This window comes from Microtus oregoni, unplaced genomic scaffold (assembly GCF_018167655.1).
Source record: "Microtus oregoni isolate MIOR12 unplaced genomic scaffold, Mior012 000001F_ref0000356, whole genome shotgun sequence".
Classification (NCBI taxonomy): Eukaryota; Metazoa; Chordata; class Mammalia; order Rodentia; family Cricetidae; genus Microtus; species Microtus oregoni.
Window position 1 is genome coordinate 80213759 of NW_024543060.1, and position 24646 is coordinate 80238404.

A 24646-nucleotide genomic window follows, 5' to 3' on the forward strand; every position below is an offset into this window, starting at 1 on the left:
GGCAGCAGGTTCTTAGAAAAATCCTCCAGTATCAAGGGATAAGCAAACTGCCTCATTGACTTTCTGGCCAGGAGAAACTTCTGTTTGGCCAGACTTGGATGAAACCAGTGCTCCCTTTATAAGGTAAATTAGCAGTTCTGAAAACATTCTACAAAGTGTCTCCTGGCTCCATACAGTTCCTCAACTCTCACCAACCAACTTCAGGTATCAGGTCCACAGAATACGTTTCTACCGTGTTATAGCAATTGGCTATGTACCATCAGGTCACGATGGGTTAGCGAGCTGGCACAGTAACTGTCACTGGAAGCAGTTCCGCCATCATCACAGCTACTGGTAAATATAGATGGCTGAAAATTTACAGAAATCCATGTGCGAACATGTGACGAGACTGCTTAGGTCCCCTCTCGTGCCCTATAATGTATGTGTGAAACGAGAGATTCTGACATGATAGTCTATTGAGTATGACAGAGACGAAGACAAGGGTACAAATAAATCAAGCGATAGTTAGTGATCCAGGCAATAAAACCCCCAAGGAACTGCCTGAAAATCTGCTAGTGTATGAAAGGAACAAGGAATGACGTTAAATATGTACTCTGGGCGTAGACGAGTCAAATTAAGGACCCGGAAAGGTGCCGCAGATGATGCAATGAGGCATGGAGAACGCATCTTCAGATCGTGTGGCAGCTGTGGGGGAGCACAGTCATTGACGGAAAGGATTGAGGAGGCTGAGGGGTCCTGATAAGGACCTGTGTTTAATTCTGAAATGGTGAGGGGAAATTATTTTGAGTCTATCATGCATTTCACTAAGTGTGGGCTGAAATGTCGTCAAAGGGCACACATACGTCACAACCTTGATGTATATACCTGTGATTTCCTGTCTGTTGATGCACAGTGGAGTGTAGTGGGCTGTTTTTTAGTCTTTACTCTTTTGGGGGCCCGACACCCAGCTCCCAAATAAACACTCATTGAGTATTATTCTTTTTTATGAATGCCCTGCCTTAGCTTGGCTTATTACTAGCCAGCTTCCTTAAACTAAATTATCCCATTTACCTTTTGCCTCTGGGCTTTCTCTCTTTCTTATTTCTTTCTGTGTATTTTTTGTTCTTACGCTGTGGCTGACTGGGAGGCTGGGTGACTGGCCCCTACTGTCCTCCTCTCCTTGCTTCTTGCTCCTCAATCTTCCCCTCACAGATTTCTCCTATATATTCTCTCTGCCTGCCAGCCCCACCTATCCTTTCTCCTGCCTTGCTATGGCCCTTCAGCTCTTTATCAGACCAATTAGGTTGTTTTCGACAGGCAGAGTAACACAGTTTCACAGAGTTAAACAAATGCAGCATAAAAGAATGCAACACATCTTTGCATCATTAAACACATGTTCCACAGCATCAACAAATGTAACACATCTTGAAATAATATTCCGCAACAGTGGAGGTAGATCTTTCTAGGCTAATGCACACTCTTTTAAGTGTAACAAAGTACAGACCAACATTACATTTATCATTACATATTACATTACATTATATTCTACATATTACACAAAATTATACATATTACATTACAAAGTACAGACCAATATTACAATTACATACACACGCACATGTGTGTGTGCATGTGTATGTTACATTCAAAAACTATTCTAGAGGTTGGCAAGATGAGGTAGAAGTGATACCTTGGGCACAGCCAACTGTCCTATGGAGGGAAGGTTGTAGGGTTAGGGCTCGTAGGTTTAAACTTTGAGCTATACATTATTCCTTACTTCAGGGTAGTAGTGCTTCATTGTAAAGTGTGAAAGAGCCAAAGTATGAATAAAGCAGGCTTTTGTCATCAGTGGGTTCCCAATTAGTGGATTCAAGCAGTCATAGTTGAAATGTTAGATAAAGTCTTCTTCTTCTTCTTCTTCTTCTTCTTCTTCTTCTTCTTCTTCTTCTTCTTCTTCTTCTTCTTCTTCATAGACTAGGAGGACTGAAGGGCAAAACCAAACAGCTCCAAGTTTATTTCTCAGCCAGTATATATACTAAATACAGTCAATAGGCAGAACAAAGAGCATTTTAAGTCAGCTAACCATTTCCCTGCACTATCCTTGGGATGCAGCTCAATGAGGTGCATTATCTTATTCAGCCTAGCAGCTTTTTCTTAGTTAATTTTTTAAAAAAAATTTTATTGTTTTTTTTATTGAGCTCTACATTTTTTTCTGCTCCCCTCCCTGTCTCTCCCTTCCCCTTCAATCCTCTCCAATGTTCCTGATTTACTCAGTAGATCCTGTCTTTCTCTACTTCCTGTGTAGATTAGATCTATGTATGTCTCTCTTAGGATCCTCATTGTTGTCTAGGTTCTCTGGGATTGTGATTTGTGGGCTGGTTTTCTTTGCTTTATGTTTAAAAACCACTTATGTGATAATGGTCTTTCTGGGTCTGGGTTACCTCACTCAAAATGATGTTTTCTAGCTCCATCCTTTAGCCTGCAAAATTCAAGATGTCGTTATTTTCTCTGCTGTGTAGTACTCCAGTGTGTAAATGTACCACATTTTCCTTATCCATTCTTTAGTCAAGGGGCATTTAGGTTGCTTCCAGGTTCTGACTTCGACCAAACTCCCATTACAGTGGTCCATTGAGCTCAGATTGTAGCAGTTCAGACTTCTGCAGCCCATATCTCCAAATTCCTCAACAGTCCTCCCACAAAGTTTGTGTTGGCATTAGGAACTTTGTCGCTGTGACGTGATAAAAGCAACTTATGGAAGGGTTGTTTCATCTCTTCAGGAGTGCAGTCATGATGATAAAGGAATGACAGCATATGTGTGAAGTGGCTGGACACATTGGGTCCTCAGTCAGGAAACAGACATAAATGTCAGTGCCCCACGCAACTTCTTTCTGTTTAGACTGGGGCACCAGCACATGGAACGGTGCAACTCATATCACATTCTAGGTGGGTCTTCCAGTATCCATTGAAACTGTCTTGAAAACTGTATTTATTACAAATAAAATCCACCCGGTGGTATTTTTCCTAGGCAACTACGCAACTACATACAGACAGATTGACACAAAGATTAATCAGTGCATAGTCGCCAGTCAGTGCCAGCCAGGGATTGAGTAAAATGTTTATATACTACCCAAACCACAGACATCATAGTGAGTTTAATTATCCAATGATTTTCTCAAAAACACACATGAATGTAGACACTAGGACTGTGTCTTCATTACCTGTTGTACCATCCTTAGGTCTCATCTCTCTGTATATCTTTTTTTATATAATATATGCTGAGGATACACTTGTTTGACTAGGTAGGAGAAGCTAAGAGGTTTTGACACTTCCTTGGTTTCAAGTATGAGACTGTCTTATCCTTCCAAGTGATAACTCCAAAACCAACTCTTTAAAGAACTTCCCTTGCTTAATCCAGTTCTTATGTGCCATGTGCCATAAACATGTTACCTGGACTCCAGTTTAGCATGTAGGGGTAGCGTGTAAGTAGTTACTGCAGTGTGACTTTGCACACATTATGGTGGCTTTCGTTTCCTTTTCCCATTTACGTTGTAATACTCTTGAAAGCAGTATACTATCTAATCATGTAAAAATTTCCTATCTATTTGCATTTATACTTCTATGAAATGCTGACTTGATGACAAGGGTCCACACAGACATAGATCTGCAGCTTGATAAATGCTAATCCATGTTGTTAATAATGTAATAACCTGAAGATATCAAATGAGAGGGCAGATTTATGAGGGTGCATAAAATTCTTTATTTAGAACAATAAAGTATATGTTTATATAATGTAATTTCAAATTCAAACCTGTATAAAAAGGGTCAGGACATATACCTATTTTAAAAAGTACACATACAGTATATACACATACACATCACATTTTACAACTTTTATTTAATTAAACTTCAGTCATAAACTATTTAGAATAGTGTTGACATACACTTACATTTACAATATGCAAACTCCAATCTATGACTGAACTAGCAATATATCTGTGAAGCCATCTAAATGTCTGAATACTTCTCAAGTCTATTGACTTCAAAAAAAAAAAACAGTGGCAGGTGGGCACAATAATCGCACACCAATCCCTAGACTACGGGAGAAGAAGACTATAGGAATCTGGATTGCGAATTTGTATTTAGTGAAGTCTTATACCCTAGATATGGAGTAAATGAAAATACCTGTTTTTTTTTTCTTTAAGCATTTTCTAAAAACAGCATTGTAAGAAAATATTAGGAGATGGCAAATGTGCATTTCCAATACTTAAGAGCAAACATTTCAGAACCATAAATATCCACCTTCGTATGGATGGCTCCTCACCCACACCTGTTATGAAAGAGTTGCCGTTAATTTTATTCTGACAAAGGCATTTTAAGACTGGTAAGTGGAAGGCAGTAACATGAGTTGTGTAATCAGATCCCATAAGTAACTTTTTTTGATCTGAATTGGTTACATTTAGAGCCACTTTCACAATATCATCCCAAAGATAAACCGGCTTACTTTCAAATTCTCGTCCTACTTTCTCAACTTTAAATGTAATTTATGGATTATCATTTTACAGATTGGCTTGAAAATATCTCTTGGCATCTAAGATCTTTAGTAGCACCCTCCGTCTTTTTGTTGTTGTTGTTCTTAGCTTTCAACAACATGAGAACATTTACACTGGGACTCAGACACATTTCCAAATGTTACCCCCGTCTTGTGTCTCTTCCTGATGAAAAGTCACTACTGGTTTTCATTCCTCAGAGATGATCCCAAACATTTATTGAAGCAAAGGTAAAAGCCATCTCATGTGCAAATGATTATCCAATTCACCCTACTTAAAACTGAATTTCACTTTTACTAATGGACCCTATTTATATTAGAAACTAAAACAGAAAGGACTTCTTCCAGCCCAACACTTATGCAGAAAGCCAGAGTTGTGTGTTTTCCATAGGATGTTTTCAGCTGTTTCTCTGTTTTGTTAATTGTGTGGTGTAAGGGCTCACCCCTGAAGAGAGACCACAGAGCTTGTCCACACACAAATACAAAACTGAGATCCAAAGAGGGAGGTGAATTATTGTATCCGTAGGTGGCAACCTAGAGCCCCCTGACAATCTTTCTCAACAGTCACTCGATGCCACCTAACTGCCTAATTTGAAAACTATATGCCTTCAAGACTGTGTCTAGGATAGCTAAGATTCTATATCAGAACTAAATCACAAAATCAAAACCCACTGTAGAAACACAGTAGAAACCATCACTATTCCACAAGGGATTTTTCTGCTCATTTCTAACTTCAACTCAGTTACAGAACCAAACTAGGCCATGCTGCTTATTTCAAAGCACATGAAAGTTCACTGAAATGTGTTTTTTTCTCAACTAGAAGCACACACTTCATGGTGGTTGCATTCTTTTACAGAGTTCCACTTTTTCTCAATACTTTTTGTAGTGCAGCTTTTTTTATTATTGTAGAGAAAAATTCAATTTTTTCTATGATTCATTACAACGTGGCAGTGTGAGAAGCGTGTCAGATAACAATATAAAACCCAGGACTCCACTCGCACAACCCACTGGTCACACAGATAGTACTGCTACAGGCTTCATTTCTACCGGGGGATACCAAGCTTCCAACACAATTTACACTCTGCAGATTTCTTAGATTGTCGACATTGAAAAACAAGTTTTAAACATTACAAAAGAGAACTCTTGGAAAAATGGGTCACTTTCAGGGTGATTTTACATTTCATCTTCTCAGTTGGGAGGTTTTCATATTTTAAGAAAAATATTCAGAACATATATGGAATAAAATATGCAAAGATATGTATTTTTTAATCTGAAAGCAGATATGCCATAGTTAATGTCCAAGCAGCTAGCATTCAAAATAATGGTCAGCATTTTCCTATTGTTCATGCATTTTATTGAACCTTAGTATTTAAAAAGAATTGGCAATCCACGGACCAACCTATTTAATCTTCCACCCTATACACATCGGATGTTATAGTCTGTTAAATTTGTTTAATCACACTATTGATTAAGATCGTGGTTTCGAGTGTTAAAACCCAACTGCTAGCTTTGAAAACCAATGTATTTATTGTAGTCTCCAGCTCAGTAAACAGCACCTGTCATAAGCCTGAACAAAATGCGACTTCCAGAGCAAGAAATCAAGCCACGAAACTGAGAAATAACAGCAGTCTCAATCTATATACACCTACACCTATGATTTGTGCTAACCTACATCTATTATTATCCCAAAGCAATCAATGCCAAACAACAAAATAGGTCCCTTCTGTAACTAACTTGATTTCTAGTTTATTACTAATTACTGGGCTATCTTAGGGCTTGAACAGGCAAATACAACATCTCGACGCACTTGGCTTCAAGTTGCGGGAATGATAGCATTGGAGTAACCTTGGAGTTTGAAATTAGGAACTAAAGAAACCATCTGAATTCTTTGGTATGAAGAAGAGCAGCGGCCAGGTACTGGAGTTGTATTTGGACTAGCTTGGAATGTAAGCTAGAATTTTTCATGCACGTTCAAGAGAGTAGAGACGCTAGCGGTTAAGTTCCCATGCACTTTCACGTAAGAACATTGAAAACAGCTGTCTGGAGGTTTGAGTACAGGGCAAATAAGAGTGTTACAAGGGTTTAGAATGAAATCTTGAAGTTTTGTATATGCCTATGGTAGGTGAAAAGACCCTTCACCGAAATAAAATCAGAAGAGAAGTTATTCTTTGATTTGGGCCAATTGTTCTATTAAAAACCAAACCAAAACAAAACAAAAACGGACCAGGGGAATCCACATCACATCTTGTAAGTTCTGGTCTTTAAAAGTACTGTTCACTGCCAATTTCCGTCTACTAGGAGAAATGCTGTCACACATTTGAAGTAGCAAACTGACAGGCGTAACTACATACAGCTCTCTTTTTATTTCATTTCATAAACCTTAATGCATACAGAGGGTCTGATTTTCAATGAATGGCTACCTGAAGGAGATAATGGCTACACTGTAAGTCACTAAAGTTTTCTCGTTCCTCGCATTCTTGGACAGTCCGAGTTACGTAGTTTGCAACACCCATATTAGCATTAAGTGAGCATTACTAACCTTATGTACTACATACCATCATTTATTTTCATTCTCTTCCATGATAAAATTAAAAAACATAACAAAACAAAACAAAAAAAAACCAGCGGGACCCTTACACATTCAGCATATTCTCCCAAGTCTGCTTTCATAGCTCTGCGGTAGTTTCTAAACCTAAAGGTGTCACATTTTAGTTTTGCAAACACGAATCACACACTCTAGAGTGACGGTCAAGGGAAAAGACCGGCTTCACTCAGGGCCAAATGTCTTCCTTGGCACGTTCTTCCGCTGGTCCATGGCGACAGCTTTCTCTGCTGCGGCGACTGCACTGGAGTCTTCCGTACACCATGGCATCCTACATCAGTCCAGCGCTGCTTCTGCGGCACGAACCAGCCCACCATGTCCATTTTCCGGGCGGGATGTGGTGCACATGGTTTCGGTCAGGAAGAGCCAAAGCTTCGGCTGCTCTTGCTAATCACAACCACAGAACAGATGTGCCTGCTTCCCAAAACAAAACATGCTCCCCCATAGCTTTCAACTCTATACAGTGGCTGATGCTACAGAATTATTGTTTTTAAAACTGTTTTCTACATCCCTTTGTGAAAGAAAAAAGTCCCCCCTCACCCCCAATATCCAGGCTGAGATCTACTTGCAGGGTCCAGAATTAACTACAGGCTGCAGGTTGTAACTGAAGACCGAAGCTGTGTGGGCATTTCCCAAGCCCTTCAAATGGCGCAAGTGGACTAGACACGCGTTCCTTCCTTCCCATCATCACTTGCGAAACCTCCAGAGTCCTGCTCCATGTGAATTCTTCTTTCCAGATGACAAATTCAGTGCCAGGTTCGCAGCCAAACGCTCTGCTCCCACATCTGAATCATCCATACAAAGTCATGGGTAGCAAGACCAGACAAAGATGAGGGCTGTCACTTCAGACAGAATAGGAGTTTGTTTAAAGCTGCTTCATTTATGAAGCAAACATGAACTGTCACCAGCCTAGAGAACGAGAAAGAAGAAGAGGATTAAGACGTGTCTTGCTGCCTTCTTTTATAGCTAAATTCACAATCACATAAAACCCCAGAGCAAGGATCAGAGTCAATGTGTATTACTCTCAGCCTTAAAGGACTGGGTAGGATTTCTGTGATAATGAACCACTGTCTCCTTGGGAAGACTTATTATCTCAAACCATCTTATTGATGATCTGTTGTCTTCTCTTCTCATTACTAGAAGCTCTACAAGGTCAGATGACTTCGTCTATGATTGTCACTGTTGTAGACGACCCTCAGAAGAGGGCCTGGCACGCAGTATAATAGGCAGGCAGCAAATATTTCTTGGGCATACGAATGGATAAATTTCACTGCTTCTCTCTTCATGATAGCAAGAAAATGGAGCCTGCAGAGGTGTCCCCTGACAGGTGGATGGATAATGAGATGTGGCGGTGCCTGTACCCAGTGGAACTTTATTCAGCCATCAGAGAAAGGGAAAGTACAAAATTTGCAGGAAAATGGTTTGATCTAGAATATATAATACTGTGTTGAAGTGACCCAAACTCAGGAAGAAAAAAAAAGTATGTGATTTTCTATAGGCACAAACACACACGCAGACATGCATGCACACACAAACACACACACACACACACACACACACACATGCAAACACACAAATGGGCATAAATGTGGAAAAAGCCTAGCAAGCTGTAAAGGAAACCAAGAAGGGTAAATTGGTGATGAGGAAGGATGGGGTGGTGCGGGGAAAAGGGCAAAAAAGAGATGTGAAAATGGAGGAAACAATGGGGGGGTAGGATGGGGGTGGAGATAGGAAGGGGGATTTGCTCTAGCAAGGTGAGGTCACCCTGTTTATTTCATAAGCGTGCTGTAAAACTTCAAAGTAACCTAATAAAAAATTAAAGTTTTTTCCCCCCATGGATGAATGACTGTAAACTATAGGAAGGAAGGAGAAATGAGTGGGCAGAGAATCAAAAGCATACTTTGTTGAAAAATATTATAAAAACAGAAGAGCAGAATGATGATCATTGAAAAATTAAAAATAATAATAAATGGACAAGTGGGATGGGAAGAGAGCTCAGCTGAAAAAGTGTCTACCAGTCAAGTATAAAAACCTGAATTTGATCACCAGAACCTGCTTGAAAACCACACACACACACACACACACACACACACACATATACACATACACAGTCATATATATACACACATACATAAATGTATACACACACACAAATATACATACATGCATGTATCGCCATATCAAAACCCATTTCTTTGTAAGCCAATAAAAATAACATTTAAATTAAAAGAAAAATCTAGACATGGTGGCATGTACTTGTAACCCTGGCACTATGGAAACGGGGACAGGTAGATCCTTGGACATCACTGGCCAGCCAGCCCAGATGAACCGGCAAGCTCCAAGCTGGTATAAAGGACACTGTCTCCGAAAACAAGATGGGTGGTACTCGGAGAGTGAGAGCCAAAGTGGTCTCCCGTCTCAACATGCATAAACGCACATGAACACACGTACACGAGAAAAAAGAATGAATATATTAATATCCCATGGCTGTCATGCTCCCAGACCTCCATTTATCTCAGTTTGGGGCAGGAGAGTGAGCAATCTACATAGCTTTGAAGTTCTCTAGCATCCAGAGTAGTGAATGGATGGTGAGCAAACAAGGTTCGAACCCAAGAAAGTGTCTAGGGAGTGTGGAGCCAGATGGAGTGGCATGAGACACTGGGACAGGTGGAGAAGTTGTCCAGAGGCCACCGTTCCAGCCTCAGGGCTGAGCAGTTCCAGGGTTCTGGCTGCCTAGCTAGTTCGAAGCAATCACTTCTCCCAGCTGAGGAAATCCCAGCAACAGGCTCTCAGTCAGTGTTTCTAAACCAAGAAAGAATTAATGAAATGGTGGCAACACAGGCTGAAGAAGTAATTCACTTGGCCTTGGTACAGTTTATTGTACTTGGTGAAGCACAAAAACCATACTTTGTTTTAGTTTCTCGGGGCTGGTTTTAAACCACCGAATGCTCAGATGTTTCTGCTTTCCAGCAATTTAGGAAAGCAAATTTAAATCTATACAGAGAAACGAAGAGAGATGAAAAGAAAACTTCAGAAGTTGAGAATATATAGATTTTTAAAAATAGAGCATGGCAAAGTCAAGCAAACTGAAATAAGAGAGCACAGGAGAGCTATGTATAATTCGAAATTCTAGAGTTAATTAAATACAGAGAAATCTGTACTGGAAATCTATTTTAGATTTTTGTTCTTGAGTCACTAGAGCAAAGAAAAGAAAATTGAAGGCTGACAGCAATTGTTCCATCGAACAAAATTACAAGTTCTTTATAATGACGTCTTGGGTTTTGCAGCACACTCATGAAATAAATAGAGTGGTACAGTTATTCCATCAGTATACAACGATGTGCCACTTAACGATAGGGATGCCGTCTTATAAACAAGGCATTTGGTGGCTTTGTTGTAGCAACAGTATCAGGTCTACAGATCTAGCTGGGACAACATGCTACACACCTAGGCTATAGTATAATGGTGGCATTGGATGACAATACCATCACAAGTAGGGTACACTGGCCTACACAGCAGCATGTGCCTAGGAAATCACAGAGGTTAAAGGATGCCAAAGCATCCAGGATGCTACAACCGGTTGCAGAGCCAAGGTTTGAACTCAGGCCTAACCTAACCCTTTCTAATCTTTTGCTTTATCATGCAGAAATAAAAGAAAACTCACAGGAAAAAGAAGTCCTCCCTAAACAAAGACACTTTTAGGAAACATCTCAGAAAGCAATCAGGAACCTCAATAACAAGTGACCTTCCATTTCCAAGTCTGCGCCCTAAAAGTCCAGGCGTGGCTTGAGCTTCCTCTCCTACCAAGTCTCAGATCTATTTCTCCTAGTGTAGCTCAGATCTAAAGGGATATTTTACTTTGTGCTGTTTTTAATCTTTCTTTATGACTGTCTACACATGTGTGTATGCATATGTATATATATATATATAAATTATAAAATATATTTCAAAAATACTCAAATGTTTATATATTGAAGTTATAATAAATGCATGAAAATATCCAATTTTAAGATGTTTTGAAATCATGCTTTTTGAAATTTACTTTCTACTCTTACCGTGGTGAAGTAACAGAAAGTAACTAAGTGCACGCTACAAATGTTAGCTATTAATGACCAGCCAGCTGAGCCTTCTCAACAAGTCAAATGTTTCTCCCAAGGTCTCGAGTGAGATTCTCCGTAGATAACTCTCAAATTCCAATCTATAGGTTTCACTGCATGTGGTAACTCCTCAGCTCAATAGTCATCTCATCAAGAACTCTTTCTTGACTTCAGACATCCCATTTCCTTCGGCAGGAGGGCCATCCTCTCTTCCTTAAATTACAAATGGTCGCCAAGACTCATCAAGCTGTCCAGTCTACCAGGAAAGACTGGTTGTTTCTTCTACTGCAATGTCTCCAAAGTGGTCCATCTTTTTTTTTTTTTTCCAAATTGTCACAACCCTGACCCTAGTTCTCATCTCTCCCATCTGAATGGAAGACATTTCTCCGGGGGATAACCTCTACCTCCAGTTCAAACCTCAGTCCCTCTGGTCACATCAGTATCTGATGACATTTCCTAAGTGTCTGCTGGAACGGCATGGCTAGTACTTTTCTAAGCCCCTGAACAGCTTTTAGATTACTTAATGGAACATAAGTCATATTCCTAGAATTCAAATGTGCTTTTAAACTGACATCCACTCTTTCTTTTCAGCACTGACCCTTGTGTGCTGAATCCTTTTCCTGTCAACTTGATACAGGCTAAAGTCATCTGAGAGGAGGGAACCTCACTGAAGAAAATGGCTCCCTAAGAACCAGCTGTAAAGCATCTTCTTCATTAGTGATTGAAGGGAGAGGGCCAGCCCATTCTTGGTGGTGCCACCCCCTAAGCTGCTGGTGCTGGGTGCTGTAAGAAAGCAGGCTGAACAAGCCAGGAGGAGCAAAAGCCAGTTACACAGCACCCCTCTATGGCCTCTGTCTGCGTTCCTGCCTCTGGATTCCTGCCCTGTTTCAGATCCTGTCTTGAGGTCTTTGGATGACTTAGCAGTGATTAGGAAGCATAATAATAACAAGGCATTCTCTCTCCATATTGCTTTTTGATCATAGTGTTGCATCAAAGCAGTAGTAACCCTAATAAAGACACCCTGAGTATGTGACTTCCACTGGAGTCCTTTGTACCAGCTGTGTGGCTTTGCAACAGTTGTTCGTACTCTGAGCCCTTCCTAACTTTGTTCATGCCACGTGAAGTCTCTACATCAACCTTCTCTATTGCTAATAAAATGCTACCAACCAGCCACCATTTGACACATTCAATCTATACATTACCCCTATCAATCATAGGACCAAACCTTTCTTCTATGGCCAGTGATTTTTTTTTTAACCCCTGAGATGGAGAGATTGGGCCTGGCACAACCCTAGGGGATGCTGTCCATATCAATATCCAGGGTTGTGACAAGCTCACATCTTCTATACGCAGTGGCCTCATCTCTTAACTTCTTACTGTATAGCCTTTGCAAACCCCATTAGTTACTTCTGAACTTCATAAATTCATTTACTTCAACATTTCATCTTGTAGTATTATTACCTTTCGTAGGCCACAGTTAACGCGAGGACACAACTATGCTGTGGTGGGGCGCACACACCAATGTAGCTTTTGCAGTTTGTTGGAATAACATTGTGAGAAGCATGAAGAACACAATTTCCCAACAATGTACCAACATAAATGAAGCGTTTAATGTAAGTCATCTCCACTTTATTTCTCTCTTTTAAGTTGTACCCCATCCAACCCAATTCATGAGTAAGCTGCTGTAAGGGTAGTTAATGTCATCTAGGTGACAAAGTCAAATTCTTATGTACTATAAAATTTTTCACGTTTGATGTCAAACAAACACAACTTTAACATGTTTTTTTTTAAAGAAACTTCTCTTGCTTCCAGTTCATCATTTAGTTCCTTCCACATTATTTTCATTACTCTTATTTTCATCTACAAATTTTATTTCCTTTGAAGAATCAGCTAGTCAGTGTTTTCTCTTCCATTTGGTTAAAATAGTTTAAGCCTCACTGGTTCATCCGCATAATAAACATTCATCAAGAATCCATATTGTACTGGAAAAGAGTTCCCCGTGCTAGGGATGTGGCATGAACCAGACAGACCCACCTCCTGTCCTTGAATGTTAGGAGACTGGTGGAAGTGTGTATAACTTTTTTGATTATATCTGTTCTAAAATGTCATCAGTTCTTCTCCTCCTATGCAGTGGCTTGGGTTCCCTCATCATAACCCAGATGTCACAGGGCACACACCACAGTGCAACCCACAGGACTGAAGAACTACACACCAAAACAGGATCCCTGAAATGCAATCTCCCACCCAAACAACAGTGGCTATCACCTGAGCTTCTAGGGTGCAATTAACCATTAAAGGGGAGGCAGGTGGGAAAGGAACACTGAAGCTTGGGCTGGGACTGAAGGACAGAGAAAGGGGATTCAAGGAAGAACAATGATTTCAACTTAAAGAACACTGTTTTTTTTGGGGGGGGGAGGAGATTTCATTTCCTTATTATTGCATCTATTACAGGAGAGGGGAAAATTGAGCCTCAAGAAGCTAGGACGGGAGCAGATAAGAGCCACAGTCATGGCGTGCACGTGGCAGTCAGGGGGATGGCTGGCAGCAAAAGCCAAATGTATATGGAGCAATTAGTTTCTCATGGTAAGTCCAGTTGTTAAAAATGGTCTCTTACACCAATCAAAGGGAGTTATTAGAGCAAGACGCAGAGGCTACGACCCAGGTTCCCCGGGGAAGATTCAATTTGGAGATAATTTTGGAATCTGGGACAGAGTGACAGCTGGAAGGACAGTGACCTGTAGGGAAAGGAGAGAATTCCCCCAGGCACTTTATCCTGAGAGAAGAAGGAAACGGTCCTTCGAAATGAAGGTGTGTAGGAAGAACTGAGGCTCTGGGGGGAGGAGCAACCAGTCCATCTTGCTGCAGAAAATGCACACAAGGCTAAGAGAGTGATCATTACTGACCAGGTGCCGGAAGTGAAAGTGAGTCAGAGGTTGAACTGATAATGGATCAAGCAGAGGGCTCTCTGGGTGTCCCACCACACGCATCTGTGCCTGAGAGCAGGAAAAGTGGCTAGCGTGAGAGATAATGAACACCTGTCCCCTCTAGCCAGGCCATACTCTCCTTTCTTGCACAGCATCCCCCAACCCCAAACCACATGATCACATCAGGTGTCTGTTCTTGGTTTATGGAGTCAGTCCACTGAGCAGGCCTGCACCGGTGACATTTTGCCTTAACAGTTTTGTTCTGGCTATAAGAAGCTGTTTTGTTTTGCTTTGTTTTCCTTTAAATGGCAGGAAAATAGTTTGGGGTTTTCTCTTTATTATCTAGCAAATAGGTCGCTGTCCTTTGAGAGTGGTCGCATCTAAATGAAATCGGTTGCGTTTATTGTTTTTTTTATTTTATTACTAATTTTTTCTGCTTCCTTTTACTCCAAGTCAAAATGACTAATATTTTGTGTATCCCCCATCTAAAATGAAGCCACTACTGTGGACCAACCAATGCTACCTACTTTTCAAAACCTGAGAATTTGCCAGTGAGAGAGGCAGGCACCATTCGACTTTGTAACCACTCCAGCTACATTTAGACACCAGTCCCATCAAGGACACAACAATCAAGTTTGTTTCTAAATGTTGACCTTTAAGATCTTTTACGCTTCTTGCACGCTCTGGCGGCTTGACTTCCAGCAACTTACCACTGTGCGAAGGTAACAATGTTGATACATTCACAATTACACCTCCTGAAACTCTCTCTCTTTTTGTTGCAACATACTGAAAAACAACAAGAAAAAAAAATCCTCATTTGCTTCTGGAGAGATTCTGAAGTCATCACCAGCAGCGCACTGTAAGAAGCTGATCTAGAAATGTTAGTAAATACAGGAGCAAAAAATTTGCTGGGTGGGGAAGGGTTAATGCAAACATGTAAGAAGCTTCTCTTAATGTCTGTCCTACAGAGAAGAAAGATGATGTGGCCTGTATAATATTGCCCCACAATCATTAGCTGAAGTAGTTAAAAATATATAGCGATAATATTTATATTCTCTCTCTCTCTCTCTCTCTCTCTCTCTCTCTCTCTCTCTCTCTCTCTCTGTGTGTGTGTGTGTGTGTGTGTGTGTGTGTGTGTGTGTGTGTGTGTGTACAGTGACAGACAGACATAAGAGAAAATACTATGGTGGAGATTATAATCGAAGGCAGATATAACAAAGTGCTGGGGTGAGAGGTGGAAGAGTCATCTGGGTCAGATACAGTAGATAGGAAAACATTTAAAATAATGGCATTGTTTAGCTTTAAATAAAAGGTGAAACAAAATGGGCAAAGTTAAGGGCTGCAGAAACCAGACTGAAGTAAAAAAGTTATGTTAAGACTGCCAGAAAGTCATTCTAAAGGGTTTTGACCAGGAAGTTGAATCACACACAGAGATTTAAAAAGCAACAGGACAAAGACTGTATCTACAAGAGCTGATGAAGAATATGCTGTCTGTATGCTGTCTGTGAAAGCAATTCAGGCAACAAGGATAAGACAGACACCAGACACAGGCAAGAAAAGGTTAGCTTCTAAGGACACAGGAGTCTGTGGAAAGAGAACACAGGCAAATGTGCCCTCAGAGACAGCTAGGCCACAGGAAAAGGCGTAGGACTGAGAAGACAGCGGACAGTCAGAAACAGCCAAAGATCGGGGAACACACTGAATGGGAGGTGGGGTCCAACAATGAACAACCCCTTAAAGATGTTTACGATCATGCACAGCGCGGGAAATGGCAACACCAAGCTTATCCGAGCACACACGGTTCCAGAGAACAAAATACCTTATCTCATTATCTTCTTCATTAATCTGTATATTTTCACCTGCTCTTGTGAGACTTGACTGTTTCTTCTGGGAAAAATAAAAGCAAAAACAAACCAATGGCATGGATTGCAGAAACACCAATGACTGCTGCAAGGTTTGAGGTCAGCGGTCTTCACTTACATCACTAACGGCAACTACGTGCCGTCCCAGGTGCTTTTCCTTAAGCATGCAAAATGTGTGTGCACATGTGCGTGCAATGAAGGTCGTGCAAGCATTATCAACTCAATAGTTTTAGACTATTCTATAAATAGTGATCAAATGAAAAAGCTATCTCTTAAAGTCAAGTCATAATGGTTTTAGCACCTTCAAAATTTTAGACTTCAGCAAGAGAACAAAAGAGGGAATGTTCAAAGTAGCAGCCACATATAGATATATCTGTTTGGCTTTTAAGCACAGCAAATATAAGTCTCAATATATTTAATTCCTTCTTATATTTAGTTAAACTGGGTCCCATCCCTTAAGTGTGCATACTTAGTTACGGGACTGCTCCAATGCACAATGAAGAAGGATGGAAATCTTTCTGAAACTTGAGTTTCATTGAGGCTCTACGCTATGATAAAAATGATCTTTTTTTTTCTCGATAGAACCATTTCTTGGAAAATAGGGGTATGTCAATCGTGTGTACATATGTGTAGATGGTATGAACAAACAAACATGTAAAGCTGTTGATGGGGTGGGAAGAATAGCAATTCCAGTATGAGGCTCACCTTCCAGTATAAGGCTCCAAAAGCAAATCCAATTACAAGAGAAATGAGCGCCGGCAATGCCATGGCTGTCCATTGTAGGCCGGGGTCTTCAGTGGACTTGGCGGCTTTCCCTGTGATTCAAAGAACACGGTGGTGAAGACAGCTGCTGCATTTGGGAGGTTTGCCCATCAGGCTGTGGTTGTTCCCAAAGGCTTCCGTACTGACGTGCACAACCCCTCACAGTTTTCCAAAAGCAGGCTTTTCTGTTGAATTCTCTTTTTGCAAGCAGTATAAATTCCATACATGCCCCAGCATTTAAAAAAAAAAAGAAAGAAACCCAACAGACAGCAGAAGAAAGAGACTTGAAGTGGTTAAGGTTCATGCATATGTGGAATACGGGCTTGGGATTTTTCCAAGCAGGAAGGATTTCTACCATCAAGCAAATCTTTCCTCTCTAATCAATTGTCAAATATTATCTAGCCTTCTGGGCCTTAGCGTTCTGATCACTCTCCCCCACCTGCCAACTTTAAAGAGCCTTGCAATGTGGACCATCAGATCCTGCTTGCAGTCTGTTGAGGTTTAGTCTGCTGCAGACACGAAGTCATTCAATGCATTCTGCATATACACTTTAAGCGGCCTCAAAACTATGGCTCATTACTTATTCACATCCTCAGTGCACTCAGGGGAACAGACTTTCTCCTTTCTACATCGGAAAGTTCAAAACCACACTGAAGACTGGCTGAAGCCACCAGTGTCACCCCAGTCGAAATAACACGTTGAGGACAAAAACAAATGACACCGAGGGCTGATACCTCTCCTTGAGAAGCTGAATGAGTCTCACAATAACCTCTTCCTCACAAAGTGAGACTGACTTTGATTTTCCTATGGGACGCCTCACAGAGAACAGTTGAGTTATTTGGAAACATTGGCACTTATGCTAGCTTGGAATTTCCTTTCAAAGAAATCAGAAATCTCCAACAATTACAGGACTCAAACTAAGATCAAGGTTAAAGTGACTGCTTTTAGCTAACCTTATAACAGGAATTTGGTCACGAGGTCAGCTTAAAATTACGTATTTACCATCTAACACCCCTCCAAGAGATGACTGTAAAGGAACAGATCCGCTGTGCATGTAAACCCATGCTGATAAGGGGAAAGCTCATAGGTTTAGCCTGAAATGTAAGAAGTCAGTCTTATCCACTACAGCCAGAACAGGGATCCGCTATTCCTCTTGCACATGTTAGCAACAAGGAGGGAATTTTTTAATTCTCTGACTCCTGTACTTCCAACATCATGTTTGCTTGTGAGCTCATGCACACACATGTGTGAGAGGGGATGCGAAGGGTAGGCGTTCAGCATAAAACACAGGGATTGTGCCGGAAGTTGTGGGAAGGGGTACCACCCACTTAGATGATATTAACACTACCTCAAGACAGAGTTAATAGTGTTCTGGCTGCGACATCAGACAGACTTTGGGACAGACACGTTCTAGGCATCCTAGGTTAGGGACCAATAAGCATTTACCTCTTCAAACAAAGCAGCCCCTGCATTGCAGACAGATTGAGTATAACCAAAGCAGTGACGTACATCATAAGCAACTTCACCGCTTCAGGAATCTCAGCATCACTGCCTACCAATAAACAATCTGGCCATCTGTGTTTGTATCCCCTTTGAAGGATGACCAGCTATGGCTGCCATTGCCTACTGGGACCATGCACCCTCGGACTATTGGGAGACACAGGCTGTACAGTCTAAAATGCAGCAGCGTTCCTTCTATAGAAAAGGAAGGGAGAGGGATCCCAAAAAAAGGCACGGATGCTATTTCTTCTGCAGAGGTCAGTGTTGCTCACACTAACACACACCAGGGAAGACTTCAGCACCATCACCGTGACTTCTCCACCAGAACTGGATGCCTCATAGCCCACAGGAAGAGTAGCTGACCCAAAGCCCATGCACATCACAGAGCACTGCTTTAGTCTCTACAAGAGATTGCCTGCCAAAACCTTGTGGGAGAGAGAGTCGATCAAGACAGATTCTGAGTCATCCTCTGTCCCTGGGTCACAACAGCATGGACTGTCCCTCATTATTACCAAAACCTGCCCGTGCTTGAAACAGCTTACGGACTGATTCATTTGTTACATCTCCTAGCAATCAACATCTGGAAAACACCTGGAACACAGACATCTGTGCTAATCTTGTCTGGCTTCTTTTTAGGGAATTAGCCTTCTTAGGAACTCCCTGACAATGGCTCTCTCTCGCCACTTTGGAAACAGGCAAATGATTCAGATCCCAGACTCAGCATCACTGCCCCACAGTGCTATTATCCCACAGGGTCTAGCTGCTCCCATATGAATGACTAACTCTTACTAGACATTAAGTATGGCTCCATGCAATGCACACTGAGTCATTTAAATTCACAGAAGTCCCAGTGAAGGAGGGATTAGCACACACCAGCCTAAAGATTTAGAAAGTGCAAGCCACTTGCCCAAGGTCACTCAACATGCTCTCGCGGGTCCACGTATCCTGATTCACAGCAGATAGCTAGGGGATGTGCAGCTGACCACAAAGCAGGGCTTTCTTTCTGCACTATTTATTTCAACACTGCTCAGAAGGCTCTCAGACAAGGGTTCTGAAAACACTCTGGCTTTGCATAAAGAATGCTACTATTTACTCTGTAACTATAATCCCATTCATATAGACAGTAGTAGGCCTGAGTATGACTCCTCCCTGCCCATTCACATCATTCATAAGCCCTGGTCCTCTGATTGACACAGTTTAGAACTCCTCCTCCTCCTCCTCTTCCTTCTTCCTCTTCTTTCTTCAACTTCGCTTTTGGTTTTCCAAGACATGTAGCCCTGGTTGTCCTGGAACTCACCCTGTAGACCAGGCCAGCCTTGAAAGAGAGCCATCTGTCTCTGCCTCCCGAGTGCTAGGTCTAATGGTGTGTGCCACCACAGCTTGGCCACTTATAACCCTTCCTTTTTTCATTTCTTTTATTGGTGTTTTGCCTGTATATATGCCTGTGTAAGGGTGTTGGATCCTGGAGTTACAGTTGTGAGCTGCCATGAATGTGCTGGGAATTGAACCCGGGTCCTGTGGAAGAGCAGTCAGTGCTCTTAATCATCGCGCCATCTCTTCAGCCCCTTCTTATAACACTTATCTCTACAAACTATGATTCTTTTTTCAAATTTTCCTGACCACTCTTCCCCAAACAGACCAATTTCCTTGATGCTACAGGCAAAAACATTTCACAATTCTATGGTGATTTATATCATAAACATAGGTGTTTCATTCATATCTCTTAGAATGTGAGCACCACAAAAGACTGGTATCTAACATATGAGTGACATTATACCTAGCCAAGCTGTGGAATGTAAGACCTATGTTTTACAAAAGAAAAAAAAGGGGTGAAATAAATGGGAATGGGGAAGGAAAAGAAAGATAGACCAGGATGTCCACCTTACAAAGGAAGAGAGAGAATGAGAGAGAGAGAGAGAGAGAGAGAGAGAGAGAGAGTCTTAAATAGCTTTTGGATTTGCATCCAGGTTTTCTTTTTTTGTTTGTTTGAATGGTTTTTTTTTGTTGTTGTTGTTGTTGCTGTTGTGGTTGGTGTTGTTTTTGAAGTTAGAAAGTAGGAAATTCTTTCCTTCAAATCAGGAGTGACAGCCTTCTCAAACTCCATAATTATAACCCTGCACACATTCTGTGAAACAACTATTCTCACCAATTAGGCCACAAACAGTACAAGATGTGACTACCAACAGAAATACAAGAAAGACCCATTACTGATTTTGGCTTCTCTTGGCTGGGAAGATGCAACTCCACTAAGGCTCCAGGCTCTCTTGAGAGATGGGAGTTCAGGGTTGCTGACTTGGGTGGAATTGAACCTTTGCACTTGATGGAAATGAACTGTGCAAACAAGAAGCATCACAAACCTTTTGCTGAGTCTCTTTAAGGTATCAGACAAATAATAACCTGTACAAGGGCAGGGAGACACATAGCAAAGGCTTGCAGGAACACAGCTCTTACCGAGCAAACACACTGATAGTCTTCACGGCAATACAAGGAGGTCTACGGCCCAGATTGCTCAGTATCCAAAGTACTCTAGAGACATTTCAGAAAACCCAAACCCTAAGAATGAGGCTGTTACCCTTTCCTTGTCCCTAACAGAGTTTTCAAACAAGCTCGGAAAGGAAGATGAAGCTTCTCTATCAGCGAAGGAACCACTAACCGAACAAAATGCAAGTCTCTAAAAGAATGCTACAAAACCCAGGTGCCATCTAACAATATAACAGTCATGATATGTGGCATATGTTAAAAAATTACTGATGTTTAGAGAATAGCTGGCCACAATCAGGAAAACAAAAAAAGCTATAGAGATTGAATGCTAAGATGACATACATGTTCAACTTAGGCGGTAAGAATATTCGACCAAAAAGAAAGAAAGAAAGAAAGAAAGAAAGAAAGAAAGAAAGAAAGAAAATGTCTTGATACAAAGATAGAAAATCTCAGCACCAAAACATAAGAAGTAACTAGAAAGAAATTCTAGAACATAAAAAGAAATCAGAGATGAGAGGAAACTCTGGCTGTAAGATTCAGTCCAGAGGAGGTTGAAGAAAACCTTAGTAAATTGGAAACCAAAGAAGTGAAAATTATACATTGAGATCAACAATGATAAAGAGGTTTCATAAAATTAATACAGACAATCCCAGCACTTGGGAGGTGGAAACAGAGAATCAGCAAACTGTGACCAGTGAGCTCAAGGCTAGCTGGGGCTGTGTGAGATCTTTTCTTAAGAGAAGCGAAAAGGAACGAAAAATAAAACAATGCAAGTCATGTGACACCTAACACAACACCAAACTAACAACGTGATGTGTGACCGGCTGTCTCAGAAGAAGAGGAACAAGAGAATAAGGAGGAAATAATTGCACACCTATGAGCAAACTCTCCTTAGCTTTGGGATTGGAAGTAAACTCAGAAATTCAAGAAACCAGACAAACATCAAGAAAAATGAATACAAGAAAAATCACCTGTCATTAGCATCTTTCACATGAATTTAAAAAAGGGGGGGAATATAAAGTACATGGAGAAAAGCAACTAAAATGGTTGGTTTTGCCTCTCAGATACCTTATCTGCAGAGAGAAAATGTAATAGTGTTACCTTTCAAAGAATAAAAGAAAAAAATTACTAACCCAGAATTTGCTATCTACTAAAAAGTACCTCTACAGGCAACAAATACTACATATGTTTCTCAAGAAGCGTGTTGTGGATAGATCTGTGTTGCAGAAAATGCCGAAGGGGTTCTATTTCCTGAGAAGAATTAATGTGAGGTTGAAACTTGGATTGAGGAAGAAATGGGAGGTATGAAAATAGCATAAAAGATGACACACTTTTTTTTTATTGCAAGGATACAGAGTTGCTTAGAACAACGGTTTGAAAACTCTGAATATGAGCATTTATGACTGAAGGGTATGACATTTCATAAACACAATAGATCGGGTCAGGTAAGGTCCATGTTTTTTTTTTTCCTGAAGTACACCAATAATAACTCTAAAAAATATTACAAGTTAAGATGTGTATGTTAGCTCCTCAGATCACTATAAATAACACAAAAAGATGCTGCATATCAAACAGAAATAAAATGGATCCCTCAGAAGAAAGGGGCTAGAATGAAAAAAGAGGGAATAAAAACTGGAGCAAGAAAGCAAGGGGGAAATTTATCCACAACAACGACATTAAATATAAAGAGTTGAAACAGCAGAGGCAGCTGGGTGTGGTACCCTTACTGGAATACTCAGTTCAGAAACTGAGACAGGCAGATAGCAAGCCTGGTTACACATTAGGAATTTGTTTCCAAAAAACCACGCATGTATGCATACTTTTGAAAAACCATAGAAACCCAATATACAAAAACATATGGGAATCAGCAACACCAGTGCATACAAAGGAACTTTTACCCATTAAGGCAAAGAAATTAGTTTAAAATCAACTTCGCAGTTTTTCCAGCTTTAGAATCTGGAACAGGTTGAGTATGTTAGAAACAAAGTAAGGAGGATGGAAACAGTAAATATTAATATCAACGAGACAAGAACTGATGGTCTAAGATGTTAAAAGTGATTTCTTTGAACAGACGAATAGGAGAGCCCTAAGATAACACACGCATGAGAAACTCGTCAGATCCAATGTGTTAAACATGCAGTTCAGCATTTTAGGTTTCGGGAGACTGTCCAGCAACATCAGACACTGTAGACTGCCAGCCTGTGAGCTCTCGCACCACCCTTCCATAGGATGTATTAAAAGTCTATCCTGTGAAATGTATAGATGATTTTTCTTTTAAAATGACATAAGTTACTATAAATCTGTAAAGGAACGAGGGCAAAGTATATACACAGTATATTCAAGAGCCTTTGTAATTCTCGTTGCACAGATTTGAAAATAAGACACAGTCTTAAAGGAACTTGGGCTCTTGGGTGGAGAGGACTGAAATTTCAGGGAAACGACTACATTCTCCTCCAACATACATTCTTGGGCAAAATGACAATGTCGGCAATTTCCCAAACATGTGGTCGTAACAGAGACACAAAACTGAAAATACCCTTGGATGTGAAGAGAGAGACTTAGCACAAATACTTTAAATCTCAAAACCCCATTCTGGCCCGGGACAGTCTCCACAAAGTTTATTTTAAGCCTACAATGATTTTATAAAAAAAAAAGTCTTCATCATATTTCTACAATTAATTTCATGCTTTATTTAAAATAATCTTAGCAGAAAGTTTATTGGCCTAATTCCTTCATCATTACCTTAAAACTCCAGGGAAATCCAAGTCTATCAATCAGATATTTAATTGTCAGGAAGACCATACAAGGAATAACGGTAACAGAACAGTATGATTAGCAATAGTGTATGAAATGTCTTTAAGGGCCATGCAATACTCCTAGAGAGGCTACTTGGAGCCGTGCATGCATTAAGTCAGGTGCGTGTACTTACTATTACTGCTACTGGTGCTGTCATTCCTAAGGGAGCTGGCTGCAACAGGGGGTAACATAAATGGTTTTGTGACACTGACTCTGGAATCTAAATAGAAAGCAATAACGCGTCAGTGTTACCATGGTGATTGATATGAATCACAGAGTTCCCCAAAAGGTGATGTGCCATACCAGAGCACGTGCTGGGCCTGCTCCCCAAATCTAGACCATCCAGTTCCTACTTATTCATACTTAGTCCCGTTACTCGGTTTTATCAAGAAATCCACTATAGCCATCTTGCAGAACAATGATTTATGGCACGAATACACAGGTTCAGAAATGTGAATAACGAAAGGCCGTTGGTAATTTGTCACATATTGAAAGAAAGCAAGTATGTTAGTTCTATCATAGGGACCCAGCTCAGGGAGAATAGGGATTCAAACGAGCCGGTGAGGAGTGGGATTCAAGTCTTAAGGAAAAGATCTGAGAAGTGAAGAGTAGGGACACTGGGAATGAAGAATAACAGAATTCTACTCTATTAACAAATATCAGGTAAGAAAAAAATGTGAGCCACCATTGTGCATTGTTAACTCACACAATTCTTCCACTTAAAAATAGTGAGTATTGTTTTTGCCTTGGAAATTGACATATCTCTAACAATTAATAGATGATAATCACTAGTGGTCATCGATACTTGGGTTTTTTTTTTTATTGGAAAAACAGATATGGTCTTACTATCATAATACATCCAGCTGATTCAGAAATAGAGTCTTAATAGAAGTCCCAGCTGTCTGCATACATTTAAAACAGAAATGCTTAAATGTCTTACCTTTCTCGGGACCTATTGTTGACGAAAGCACACAATCGCTGGTGTCAGCTGCCACCATAAAGTCCTTGAAAGCATCAATGGATCTATTGAAAATACTAAAGAATTCTTCAGGAGTGAAGAGCCTGGGTTCTGGCCTCTTCGGTGATTCTTTTACATT

The 24646-nt window shown here is 40.7% G+C and overlaps 1 protein-coding gene across 3 annotated transcripts in view; it reads right to left on the reverse strand.

The window, feature by feature from the left end:
- Window positions 1-4020: 4020 nt before the first annotated feature.
- Window positions 4021-24646, reverse strand: part of Kitlg (KIT ligand) — an 85275-nt gene continuing 64649 nt past the window's right edge. The window contains exons 5-10 of one of the 3 annotated variants that reach the window (XM_041667486.1): window positions 24490-24646; window positions 23683-23769; window positions 16716-16825; window positions 15968-16035; window positions 14859-14934; window positions 4021-8036 (exon numbers count right to left, since the gene is read on the reverse strand). In XM_041667486.1, coding sequence (XP_041523420.1) covers window positions 14895-14934; window positions 15968-16035; window positions 16716-16825; window positions 23683-23769; window positions 24490-24646 — 462 coding nt within the window. In that variant the 3' untranslated portion in view covers window positions 4021-8036; window positions 14859-14894. The remainder of the gene's footprint in view (window positions 8037-14858; window positions 14935-15967; window positions 16036-16715; window positions 16826-23682; window positions 23770-24489) is intronic. The other 2 variants (XM_041667506.1, XM_041667496.1) reach the window with 2 other exon arrangements.